Source organism: Panicum virgatum, chromosome 2N, assembly GCF_016808335.1.
Source record: "Panicum virgatum strain AP13 chromosome 2N, P.virgatum_v5, whole genome shotgun sequence".
In the NCBI taxonomy this organism is placed as follows: Eukaryota; Viridiplantae; Streptophyta; class Magnoliopsida; order Poales; family Poaceae; genus Panicum; species Panicum virgatum.
Genome location: NC_053146.1, coordinates 36,446,806 through 36,460,600, shown reverse-complemented (window position 1 = coordinate 36,460,600; position 13,795 = coordinate 36,446,806). Strand labels below are relative to the sequence as shown.

The window sequence follows — 13,795 nt, the reverse complement described above, 5'->3', positions numbered from 1 at the left end:
TTGTGGCTCATTATGATTTGGAGTTGCATCAAATGGATGTTAAAACGGCATTCCTGAATGGTGATTTGTATGAGAATGTTTACATGGCACAACCTGAGGGTTTTGTTGTGGAAGGAAAGGAACATTTGGGATGTAAATTGAAGAAATCCATTTATGGGCTCAAACAAGCGTCAAGACAATGGTACCTTAAGTTTGATCAAATTATCAGAGAATTTGGTTTTGAAGAGAATAAAAGGGATAACTGCATTTATGCTAAGTTCAGGGGGAGTAAATTCATCTTTTTTATATTATATGTGGATGATATACTCCTGGCCAGTAGTGATAAGAATCTACTGCTGGAAACAAAGAGGTTCCTTACCTCCAAATTTGAGATGAAAGATCTCGGTGAAGCTACTTATGCTCTGGGCATAGAAATTCACCGAAATAGATCCAAAGGGATCTTGGGGCTATCTCAGAAAACATATATAGAAAAGGTGCTGAAAAAATATAATATGCATAAGTGTTCAGCCTAGCCTGCTCCTATTGTTAAGGGCGATAAATTTGGAAAATTCCAATGTCCAAAGAATGAGTATGAAGCTGCGCAGATGAAGTCAATTCCTTATGCCTCAGCTGTCGGAAGCATAATGTATGCACAAGTGTGCACTCGCCCTGATTTGGCATTCGTGACCGGGATGCTTGGCAGATTTCAGTCAAATCCAGGACCAGAACACTGGAAACTAGCTAAAAAGACCTTTCGCTATTTGCAAGGCACTAAAGATCTCATGCTCACATATGAGAGGTCTGATAACCTTGAAGTCATAGGTTATTCAGATGCTGATTTTGCGAGATGTGTTGACACTAAGAAATCCACGTCAGGTTATATCTTCACACTCGCAGGAGGAGCTATATCGTGGAAAAGCTCCAAACAAAGTGTTACTGCATCGTCGACAATGCAGGCTGAATATGTGGCATGTTATGAGGCTACCGGGCAGGCAGTATGGCTAAAGAATTTTATTCCGGGACTTAGAGTGGTCGACAGCATTTCAAAACCACTCATATTATATTGCGATAATCAACCAGCAGTAATCTATTCGAGTAACAATAAGTCAATGAGTGGTGCCAAGCACATTGACATTAAGTACCATGTTGTGAAAGAAAGGATCCAAGATCAGACAATAAGTATTAAGTATATAAACACTAAGTATATGTTGGCGGATCCACTTACAAAGGGCCTACCACCCAGTGTATTCAAAAATCACGTTACCGGTATGGGTCTGGTAGATAAGCCCTTGATCCTGGATTAGTTGGGACCAATGTGACATCGTCTCCCCATAATCCTAATGTGGACTTCCTCGGAGATTGATCGGGAACCATAGTCACTTAGTTCAGTAGTACTTAATTGACTATTGTAACTTAGTGTCTTGGTGTACTGTCTGTCAAAGAGTGAGTCTGTAAGTTTGTATAAGTTTGATGTAATAAGTTCATGGAGCTCCTAAGTTAAAGAAGTTTGTTTCGAAATAAAGTAGTATGTTATAGTCACTGGGTTCAGTGGTGTTTGTTATTAACCATTGTAATCCTTTTGTCTTGATGTACTATTTTGTTGAGAAATAAAACTTATAAGTTTAAGCCCTTACGATCAAGGGGGAGAATATTGGGATGATGATCTGTGAGCTTAAACAGTAAGCTCATTGAATGATCTACAGTAAAACGATAAGGAAAACTTAATGGACGAAAGTTAAGGAACGGGAACCGACCATGGATGTCGGTACCCCCGGTGAGCGGCATATAAATAGAAGGGGGGAACCCCGTTCAAAACGACCGATCCGTGTGCGTGCTGCCATCACCGGGTTTTTGTGACCGACAAGAACACACATACACTCACACAGAGGCACAAAGAAGAAGATGGGAGGCCCTAGTGACCAAGGTACGTCATGTCTTGTGGTTCCTTTTGATCTAGAGATCCTAGAACTTCTAACACACACGTGCAGAATAAATTAGAAGCATTACTAGGATCATAATTTCCAGGCAGAGTAAATTAGAAGTAGTACTCCATACCGGCCAGGCAATGATTCCCTTTGCTAAAAGGAAAAGGCTACCAATCAAATAAAGATGAAAAATTAAAGGATTAGAGAACAAATTAAAGCTGAATGCTGTCTGAAATAAACCGTCATCAAATGGTTCCCTAGATTCTCATTCACGCCATTATAACTATATATATACGAGCGTGGTGCATCGTCAGTTCATAAGTCAGTATTTCAAATAGGAGCAATAGCTAGCTCTAGCTAGCATCGATCGAGAGGAGAGGTGAAGTGAAGATGAACAACTCCAACGGAACTAGCGGCTACTGCTACAATAATACTCTAGTATACAACTATGTGTACAACCTCACCTCGTCCTATGCGGACCAGAGAAACGAGGCCACCATGGTGGCCACGTCCGTGATCATGTTCACTCTGGCGGCCCTCTTCTTCAACCTCAACCTCTTCAGCCCCTTCTCGGACATCAGCGCCATCCTCAACCCCAGCGTCCGGCTCTTCCTCTCCACCTCGCTCTCGCTCTTCCTCCCCGTCATGTCCTACCTCTTCTCCGAGGCCAAGAAGGAAGGCGCGGCCACCGGGCAGACGACGGAGCTGTCGTTGCGGGCCCGGACCATCCTCATGTGGATGCTCCTGGTGGAGCTCCTCCGCAAGAAGGTGGAGGCGGTGCTGGTGGGCGCGCCGCAGGGGTACTCGGGCATCATCGAGCGCGCCGCCCGGATCGGCTGGCTGGGGTACCTCGTCTTCTACAACCTCAGGAGCGCCGGCAAGAAGGCGCTGTATGGGATCCTGTGGGTCCTTGCGGCTGCCAAGCTGGTGCAGAGGTTCGTCACCTTGGAGCTGGCGAAGCGTTCCTTTGCCTACGGCAAGAACCCCCAGCTCGTCGCCTCCTACATGGCCCAGATGCTAGAGGAGGAACGGCAGCACGCGGCGAGCGGCGGCGACCAGCGTGGGTCCGCGCTCCTGAAGCTGTGCAACTACGTGGTGACCGGCGAGGAGGACTTGGAAAAGGAGGCCGGCCCCGACGGCTACCAACTAGTGGTAGCTGAGCCGTCTGGACGATTGGCGGAGGCCATCAAGAAAGACGACTCCACGGTCGTGACGGTGGGCCGAATCTGGGAGCTCGCCGGGGACAAGAATGACAAACTGCTCAACGGCGGCGACCCCAGGCTGAAGCGGCTGTGCCTCTCCTTCACGCTCTACAAGCTGCTGCGGCGGAGGCTGGAGGACCTGCCCATCACCGACGCCGAGGCCCGCAACTGCCGCCACCTCATCTTCCGAGGCCTCTGCGAAGAAGAAGAAGCAGCCAAGGCCCTGTTCCAGGTCTTCGGCGACGAGGTGCAGTTCCTCTGCGAGCACTACCACTCGGTGCACCCGGTGGTGCTGGCCAGCCCCTTCTTCTTCCTCGTCAACTACATCCTCTTCCCCGTCGTCGTGTGGGCCCTCTGCGCCCTCACCATCGTCCTGTGCAGCAACGGGGACGTGGGCTACGCCTACCGGAGCTTCAAGGCCGACAACTACGCCGTGTGGTTCGGCGTAGTCCGGATGGGCGGGTGCATCCTGAGGAGGGTGACCAAATCCCCCATGCATCTCTTCTCCGTCGTCGACGTTTCCATCACCGCCCTCCTCCTCCTCTCCGTCGTCTACGAGGAGGTGTGGGAGTTCATCGTCTTCCTGCTCTCCAACTGGTTCATGGTGTCGCTGCTCTCCAGCTACGCCAGCTCCAGCCAGCGGTGGCGCGACAGCCCGCTCCTGAGGGGGGTCATCCGCAGCGTCCTGTGGGTGCGCACGCTGCTGAGCGGCCCCAGCGTCCGCGTCAAGCAGCTGTCCCTGCTCTGGTGCTGCGGCCGCCTGGCGCTGCTGCCGACCAGGGCCGTGCCGGTGCAAGCCAAGAAGGCCCTCATGGAGCGTCTGATGGACAGCGCCGCCGGCGACGGCGTCGGCCCTCATCCCAGCAACCTTGTTGTGCAGTCGGGCGAGACGACCGTGCAGCTGCGGCAGCGCCATAGCCGCAGCAGGGCCGGCATCGCCGAGGTCATCCTCGCCTGGCACATCGCCACCGAGCTCTTGGAGTCGAGGCACCCGCTGACGGAGCAGACCAAGGCGGAGGAGCCTCACCGCAAGGTGGCCACGGCGCTGTCCAGGTACTGCGCCTACCTGGTGGCGTTCCAGCCGGCGCTCCTCCCCGACGACAAGGACGGCACGGAGCGCGTCTACAAGGACACCATGGCGGAGCTCAAGAGTAATAATAAGGCGCTCGGGTGCTGGGGCTACCACGTGTATCCACCCGCCACCCGGTCCAACAAGTTGATGGCGATGGCGGCGGAGACGGCGGTGGCCACCGACACCGAGAGGAAGGAGAAGAAGAAGGAGGCCACCTCGGCGTCTGCGCTGCACGAGGGAGCAAGGTTGGGGAAGGCGCTGGTGGACACGTACGGAGCCCCCACGACGGACGTTGAGCAGCTGTGGAAGCAGCTCGCCGACCTGTGGACAGAGGTGCTGGTGTACGCGGCGCCGACGGGGAGCGAGGTGCACCTCAAGGCGCACAGGGAGGCGCTGGCGCAGGGCGGCGAGTTCATCACCGTGCTCTGGGCGATAGCCACCCACACCGGCATCGGCCGCGGGCCGGCGGTGGCCACGCCGCCGGCATGATTCTAGCTCGCCGGCGGGCCGGGCGAGAGTTTTATTTTGTTGTGGGTAGCTCGCCGGCCGGCATCAACAGTTACGTTGCGTACTCCCTACTGTCGGCACGCACGCGCTCCTAACTCTGTACATGTATGTTGCAGAGAATGTGTACGTGCAGTTCCAAAGTATCGGCTAGCGTTTCTAGTATTATTGGAGCTTTTTTTGTGAGTTTAGCTTAGCGATCTTTTCCGTTAATGCATTTATTGCCTATTGGTCTTCATTGTTTCGTCTTGTTACTGGGTGCCCATGTAAGATTTAATCAGCAATAATCACAAAGCAGATCCTATCTTCATAGACACCCTTTTGTAAAAACAGAGCACGGACTTAATAATAACTCTAAGAGGCTATATATAAACTCCACGGACCAGATTTAGGCTGGTCTAACTTAACTCGGAAAAGCCTAACGACGAATAACGTTTAACGTCACGAAGGAAGCTAAATAAAACGAATCGCAATCAATACAGTAAAACTTCCCCAAAAGAAGTCGGTAGCACAAAAGCCAGAACCATGGTAAGGGCAAGAAGGGGCCACAGTAGATTCTACGAAACCAGAACCGACAATCTTTTCTACCATATATATACAGCAGGACCTACAAAGGACAAAGGGCACGCAATCGGCTAAGGCTACTACAAATTTTATTTTTACAGTTAAAGACCTATTGACAGCCAAATTTAGCATGTCCCGAGACCGACCGGTCAGACCGGTCCAGTCTGTGCAGTCCGAGTAGAATTAGAGTTTTTGTAAAGAGTCCTTTTGTAATCCTACTCGTGAAGGGGTACGTCTTCCCCGGTCTATATATATGAAGGCTAAGGCCAATTGAGGTAATACCCAAACGAATCAATCAAAATATTGCATTTCTTTTTGCCTTTCAAATTCTAGCTTTTTTCAAACCCTAATTGCTTTCTTCCTTCGTCTCGACGGCGTTTGAAGACGTTCTGAGTGGCCTGCCGACCTCAGAGCAACCCTAGCCTCACGAGCTCCGACGGGGTCCCTCCCGAGCTTGCTGATTCTAGGTCTTTGCGAAGCCCTGCCTGCACCGGTCAGACCGGTCGGCGGCACCGGTCAGACCGGCCTGCCCAAGGTTTTGCTGGTTTTGATCGTTTTGACGATCGTCGCGCGTTCTAGCGCATCCGAGTGTATTTTGGCGCGATTCTATATCAACAAGACCCTACAAAAGCACAACCGAAAACCTTTTCTAGCATATATAGCAAGGCCTACAAAGAACAGGGGCTGCGCAATCGGCTAACAGAACGACAAATTTTAGGCCACAAGCAAGATAAGGAAAACGTGCAAGGAGAAAAGAAGAAATCGCACACATACTGTGTCCAGGCAACCGCAAGGAGGTCGTCGCCGTCGCCCGTGGCAACCAACCGCAACGAGGTCGTCGCCGTCGCCTAAACAGACCCGTGGAAGAGGCACAAAGCCACCTGCAAAATAGAGGGCACCAAACAAACAACATCGACATGGGAACAAGAAACACAAATCTAAACCTAACAAATCTACAACGAGAATTCACCAGGAGGAAGAAATGCAGGAGACAAAGGCACCCAGCAACACCTTCCCAAACGCAGAGGATCCGGCACCAAGCGGCCCGAGACCCCAACCCCGACCCCGACGAGAAAGAGTTAGAGCAGCAAACGAGCCCCGACGCAACAACGGATGGGTGGTAAGAAGATGAAACGAAACCCTAACCCCACACCCCCTACACCCTCCATGGCCACAAAATCCGGGACCAGCAGCAGGTAGAACGGCACAGCAAGGAAAGCGTCGAAGAGGACCAGGCCAGAGAACGTAGCCGAGGAATCCCCTCTCCGGCGGCACAGAGGAACGGGCGAACCCCAAAGACCAAAAACAGAAGAACGGGCGGAAGAAAGAAAGCAAGGGCCATGTTTGGTTTAGCGCAAAAAAAAATGTCGCGAAATTTTTTCGCAACTTTGACCACTAATTAGAGATATTAAATGAAATCTAATTACAAAAACAACTCTACAACCATGGTAATTGTAGCAATACTGTAACTAACAAGGCCTTTGACCGCATGATTGGAGGATGATTAGAGTATAGTTACTGTAGCATTACTATATCTAATCATATTAGACTCACTAGATTCAGCTCGCAAAGTTGCACCTATTTGTGAAAAGGTTTTGTAAATAAACTTCATTTAATATTTCATACATGCAGGATTTTCTTTTCGCGATATTTTTTTTCGTGCTAACCAAACGTGGCCAAGAGGAAGAAGGGGAAGGCAAGGACCGAGGCTTAAATACAGCGGCGGCAGACGCATCCGGGCGAACCCCCGCCGACCCTAACAGGAAGGGCACCACGCGAACGAAGGAGCACCACCGGATGGCGATCGAATGGACAGTATTTTTTTTTTTTGCTACCGTGGACCTCCCGAGGGAGCTGGGACGACAGCCCTTCTGTTGGGGGTAAATGTGCTACCAGCTGATGAGTGATGAGAACCACAGCATTCTCGGTAGTCCAAGCTAATTCTAGTGTGTGGTCATCTGCACTGACCGACAAAGTCCATATATTTGATCAAAGGGGGAGAAGTTTACAAATGGCTTTGACAATAGAGGAAGTAGCAAACAAGAGGAGAAACAAAGGAGGAATGATGGGTTTAGGAGGAGGCCAAGTCAACATTGGATGATGGTAAGCATCCAAGCAAGTGTAAGTGGTTCAATTTATTAATTTTTGCAAAATTTATGTTTGCTTTGATTGTGTTGTCATCAATCACCAAAAAAGAGGAGATTGTAAGAAACATGCCCCATTAGGCCATAGTTTTGTGATTTTGTTGATTGAGTGACACCGCAATCAATGTGACTAATAGGTTTGTCAAGTGAATATTTATAGATCCTAGGGATGAAGCAAAAAGGCCAAGCAAAACAAAACATTAAGAAAGAACTCAAAGAAATGGCAAAATGGACGAGTTCTACAGAGCACAGTGGCACCGGATGAACCGACGCAGGGTCACCGGTCTATCCGGTGAGCGTCGGATAATCCGATGCATAGGCGTCGGAGCAATGGGGTGCACTGGGGGCAGGCCATGTGGACAAGGCCAAGTGGCACCGAATAAACCGACGGTGCCAAAGATGGTGCGTCGGAGTATCGACCGGAGGATCGTGCAGAGACGTTGTCAAGTGCGCTGAAGCAAAGCCTTCAGCACCGGATGATCCGACGGGCACCGATGAACCGACGGCCTTTGACCGATTTATCCGGTGACTGCCACGTCACTTGTCAGGGAGCCAACAGCTACCTCGAAGCGTAGTGTGACTGGATGATCCGGTGCCCTACCGTCGGTCTATCCGACGCCTTCGCAGGAATTTAGATAACGGCTAGTAACAGCTCTTTGGGCTTGGAGTCCTATATATATGCCATCCCCCGGTCATTTGAAGTTTGCTGGAGTTGCTACAAGCCTCAAACACACCCAAGAACATCTCCAAGCCAACCCAAGTGCATATTGATCATATCCTTAGGTTTAGCACTAGCTTTGTGAGTGTAAGTGCTAGATTAGCTCTTGAGTGAGTGATAAAGCAAGGCTTAGTGCCTTTGTGCTGTGATTCTCTTGTGAACCAAGAAGATATCTTGGTGCGCCGGCCCCTTGGAGCTTTGTGGCTCGCCGGCAACGTCAACGACCCTCTGACTTGGTGTAGAGCGGCGTGGACGACTTTGTGCGGGGGACGTGGAGACCCCCATCCTTCGTGGAGAAGCTCCTTAGTAGAACCCGGGATCAAGGTGACCGTGGTGACTCGGTATCCCCGGTCAACAACGTGGATGTAGGTGTGCCTTGATTGCCGAGTAGCAATACTCTTAGTGAGTGCTACAACAACGTGGATGTAGGTGTGCCTTTGTGGCTAACCGAACCACGGGATAAATACCCGCATCAAGAGTTTGCTTCTCCTATCCCGCTCTTTAATCTTCCGCATTTCATACTAGCAATCTATGGGTGCCTTTACTTTCATAGAGCAGAATCTTGATAGGAAAGGCTATATGTTGCTAAACTCTTTTGGGATAGGGGTTTCACACTAGAACAACCGTAGTTGCACATATAGAAAGCATGTTTTAGTTTAATATTGTATAATTTAGTTGGAGCCATAAGTCTAGTTTTTAAATTGCCTAATTCACCCTCTCCCCCTCTTAGGCTAGAGCACCCGATCCGGTATTACAATTGGTATCAGAGCCGGGACTCACTTCTCTCACAAAGAAAGCCAATTCCATTGGTAATTTGTGTTTACCGGCTCATTCGATCGGTTAGGCTTCACCGTCTAGTGAGTTAGCTCTTTTAGGCGAAGGGATGAATTCTTTAGGACCTCCTCCACGTTTCGATGGCACGGACTTTCAACGATGAAAGATTTTGATGCAATCACACCTCCAAACAAAGGGCCTAAATATTTGGAGGATAACTAGTGAGGGAGTGAAGAGCAAAAGTCAACAAGAGAGACAATATGATGTTATTACAAAATGTGCTATTTTAAGCTCTCTTGGTGGCAACGTTTTTAACCGTGTGTTTGCTTATGAAAATGCTAAGGATTTATGAAAAACTATTAGTGAGAACCATGAAGGCACAAAAGATGTTGCAAATGAAAAATATCATGTTCTCATTGATAAACTCAATAGCTTCAAGCAACTTGATAATGAGAATGCCGAATCTATGTACTCACATTCTTGTGAATGAGATTAATTCTTTAGGTGTGAAGAAAATTAATGATAAAGAGCTCATTCGCAAGATCCTTCACTCATTACGGAGGCCGGACTATGATTTGGTGATCATAATTCTTTATGAGGAAGAAATCAACACATTGACGCCAAATCAAGTCCTCAACAAGGTGATCGCCCATGAGCTACGCCACGACATCAAGCCAAAAGCGCCATCTTCTTCACCAACACATAGTACACTTGCATGCAAGCAAGTCAAGAAGTTGAAAGAAATGGCCATCAAAGGTAGCTCTAGTGAAGAGGAAGAAGAAGAGGCATGCCAAAGGTCCTCAAATGATAAAAAAAATCCAATGCACCCCAACCTCTACAAGCAAGTCAAGAAGATGAACAAATGCTTGAAAAAAATCAACTCAATTGGGTATATGGTCTTTCTCAAGGATGGGCCTCACCATCTATTTATGAAGGTTGAGAAGAGGATCAAGAAGAAGAAAGAAAAGAAGGAGAAAAAGCATCAACATGAGTCCTTCGTCATTTTCGGTGAATGGATAAGCGGTGGTGAAGAATCAAGCGCAAGCTCAAGTGATGAATCAAATAATAAATTCACCACCCGCACCAACATGGGATTATCATCAAACACTTGCCTTATGCCTCAAGATAGAAAAGCGATGTAAGTGATGATGACTCCGTTTCTTCTTCATATGATGAGCTTCTTGAACTAGTTCATGAGCACCAAAAAGTTATTGAGAAGCAATCAAATGAAATTGAAAATCTTAGTGCTCTTAATGATCTTCATGCTATTTTCGCTACAAATTATGAAAATTTGTCATGCAAATTCAAATTACTTAGCAAAAAGTATGAAGAGCTCAAGTTAAAAATTGGGTACTTCATGGTACATATACTTCATGAGGTATGTATTTTATTTGTGTACCATGAGCACAAGCTATAGAGTAAACTTCCCATTATTGTCAAAAACAATGTGCATACATTTGATTAGTGATTCAAACACTAAATGCGCACATTTAGGGGGAGCTCATCCTATAGTTTGTGATTTTGAGACTAATATATTTTCAAACTTATCTTTTGTAGTCTCTTATTGAGCCATGATCTATTGAACTAAATTTTTGTATCTAAATTCATAGGCTATGTGCTCATGCATTTGCTCACCTTGGCGTACCAAGTTTTTTTGACCTCAAAGACTTTCAATTGGTATCATTTGGCAAGTCTCTTTCAAATTGGTACATACAAGGTAATCAAAATCCCCGGAGGTATGCATGGTCTAAAACTCCTTCAATTGGTATCTTTGTCAATTTTTTGTTATTATAGAGCTACCTCCGTGCATGATACGATTTAAGCTTTCTCTTTCAAATGTCTAGTTGTGCACTTGATTTTTACATTATTTTTTTATGCACACACTTTGTGGAAAGTTTAGCTCATGTCATGCTAATTTCGTAATTTTGTGATCCACCCTTGTAATTGCTCAATTGGCATCTTCATTGATATCATATAATTGGATCATGATTCATGGAACTAACTCCCTAGGCAATACTAACACTTCCCTTTGAGCTATGTTGTTTTGCAAAGCTTTTTTAGGTGATTTGATTGCAAAGGGGGAGAGTTTGGGTCAAAGCAAGGAAAACCAAGGGAGAGAAATGTCAAAGCAAGGTGATCAAAGGGGGAGAAGTTTACAAATGACTTTGACAATAGGGGAAGTAGCAAACAAGGGGAGAAACAAAGGGGGAATGATGAGTTTAGGGGGAGGCCAAGTCAACATTGGATGATGGTAGGCATCCAAGCAAGTGTAAGTGGTTTAATTTGTCAATTTTTGTAAAATTTATGCTTGCTTTGATTGTGTTGTCATCAATCACCAAAAAGGGGGGATTGTGAGGAACATGGCCCCATTAGGCCAAAGTTTTGTGATTTTGGTGATTGAATGACACCGCAATCAATGGGACTAATAGATTTGTCAAGTGAATATTTATAGATTCCAGGGATGAAGCAAAAAGGCCAAGCAAAGCAAAATATGAAGAAAGAACTCAAAGAAATGGCAAAATGGACGAGTTCTACAGAGCATAGTGGCACCGGATGAACCGACGCTGGGTCACCGGTCTATCCGATGAGCATCGGATAATCCAACACATAGGTGTCGGAGCAATGGGGTGCACTGGGGGCAGGCCACGTGGACAAGGCCAAGTGGCACCGGATAAACCGACGGTGCCAAAGATGGAGCGTCGGAGTATCGACCGGAGGATCGTGCAGAGACGTTGTCAAGTGCGCTGAAGTAAAGCCTTCAGCACCGGATGATCCGACGGGCACCGGTGAATTGCGTCGGAGTAATGATGTCAGCAGCAAGCCGAAGATTCCTTCAGCACCGGATGATCCGACGCTCACCGGATGAACCGACGGCCTTTGACCGGTTTATCCGGTGACTGCCACATCACTTGTCAGGGAGCCAATGGCTACCTCGAAGCGCAGTGTGACCGGATGATTCGGTGCCCTACCATCGGTCTATCCGATGCCTTCGCAGGAATTTGGATAATGGCTAGTAACGGCTCTTTGGGCTTGGAGTCCTATATATATGCCATCCCCCGGCCATTTGAAGTTTACTGGAGTTGCTACAAGCCTCAAACACACCCAAGAACATCTCCAAGCCAATCCAAGTGCATATTGATCATATCCTTAGGTTTAGCACTAGCTTTGTGAGTGTAAGTGCTAGATTAGCTCTTGAGTGAGTGACAGAGCAAGGCTTAGTGCCTTTGTGCTTTGGTTCTCTTGTGAACCAAGGAGATATCTTGGTGCGCCGTCCCCTTGAAGCTTTGTGGCTCGCCGGCAACATCAATGACCCTCCGAGTTGGTGTGGAGCGGCGTGGACGACTTTGTGCGGGGGACGTGGAGACCCCCATCCTTCGTGGAGAAGCTCCTTAGTGGAACCCGAGATCAAGGTGACCGTGGTGACTCGGTGTCCCCGGAAGAGACGTGATTGCCGAGTAGAAATACTCTTAGTGAGTGCTACAGCAACGTGAATGTAGGTGTGCCTTTGTGGCAAACCGAAAAACGGGATAAACACCCGCGTCAAGAGTTTGCTTCTCCTATCCCGCCCTTTAAACTTCCGCATTTCATACTAGCAATCTTTGTGTATCTTTACTTTCATAGAGTAGAATCTTGATAGGAAAGGTTATAGGTTGCTAAACTCTTTTGGGATAGGGGTTTCACACTAGAACAACCGTAGTTGCACATATAGAAAACATGTTTTAATTTAATATTGTGTAATTTAGTTAGAGCCATAGGTCTAGTTTTTAAGTTGCCTAATTTACCCCCTCCTCCTCTTAGGCTAGAGCACCCGATCTGGTCTTTCACGGCGGCGTGTAGGGAAGAGGACCCAGCAGTCCATCATCTTCCCGGTTCTTGCCCTTCTGGGCGTCCTTGTAGAAGAACCCCTCCGGACCATGTGCGCTCGAACAGGCCGATGGATCCCCACGTTCCATGAGCTACACCGTGGAGCTAACAGATTGGAGTTGATCTCCAGCCTCCTTCAGTGTCTTCTGGAGCGCATCCATGGAAGTAGGCAGGGCCACCAAGGAGGCGATGCTAGGGACCAGCAGCGCAAGGGCAGACACCGTGGTGTTCATGGCGTTTGTGGAACCTGAGCAATCTGATACCAGATTGTTATGTTCGTGGGTTGATGGGGCTATATTGGTGCTAGGGATGTGGCGCAGGTGGTAGTCGTGGCTGGTGGTAGGGCGAGGTCCTGGACCTCGGCGTTTTGGCGCCGTCGAGGATGTCGCCGGTAACTAGAAGAGGAGATCAGGAAACAGAGAGAGAAGAGGTTAGGGAACCTAGATAATTCTCATTGCTTGCCTTCTCACGATACAACCAGTTCATATATATAGGAGGATCTCTATTAAAGGAAATATGACTAACAATCCGGAATATATCTAAACCAATCGCCTGAATATCCTCCTACCAAAAAACCAATCACCTGCTGTTATTAGCCACTTTCTCGATTTCCTGCTCCTTCTTCCTCCTTGTGCGACGCTGATAGACTTGTCTGGTCATAACAACAATTTAGCCACCCATATTGTGTTCCAAAGTAGTCCCCAATCAAGTTCAAGTGTGACTGGGTGGAATGAAATCCTCTTCCCGGCCCTTTCTTATTTTTTCTGATGATTGATGGACATTTAATAGTGATGAAACAATGTTCATCCTATCAGTAATAGAAAACTACCATATTAATATATAACTGTTTGGAGAAACCATCAATTAACGTAAGACATGCCTTTTGCACTGAATGGGTTAGGATTTCACTAGTGCTGGACGGCTGGGCTGCCACGCACATATGGGGCTAGATGCCTATCTGCTCTATCACTTGGTCCCCAGTGGGGGTCGAACCTCTTCACAGAACATTATTACCCGCAAAAACATCCAGGAACACTTTCTCCAAGGAA

At 47.8% G+C, this 13,795-nt stretch overlaps 1 protein-coding gene across 1 annotated transcript; it reads left to right on the top strand.

Moving 5' to 3' along the window:
- The first annotated feature begins 1,795 nt into the window (after window positions 1-1,795).
- Window positions 1,796-4,996, top strand: LOC120660310. Its single transcript, XM_039938784.1, has 2 exons — window positions 1,796-1,903; window positions 2,243-4,996. The coding sequence occupies exon 2, from the start codon at window positions 2,295-2,297 to the stop codon at window positions 4,665-4,667; it is 2,373 nt and encodes a 790-aa protein (XP_039794718.1). The 5' UTR covers window positions 1,796-1,903; window positions 2,243-2,294; the 3' UTR covers window positions 4,668-4,996.
- Window positions 4,997-13,795: the final 8,799 nt, after the last annotated feature.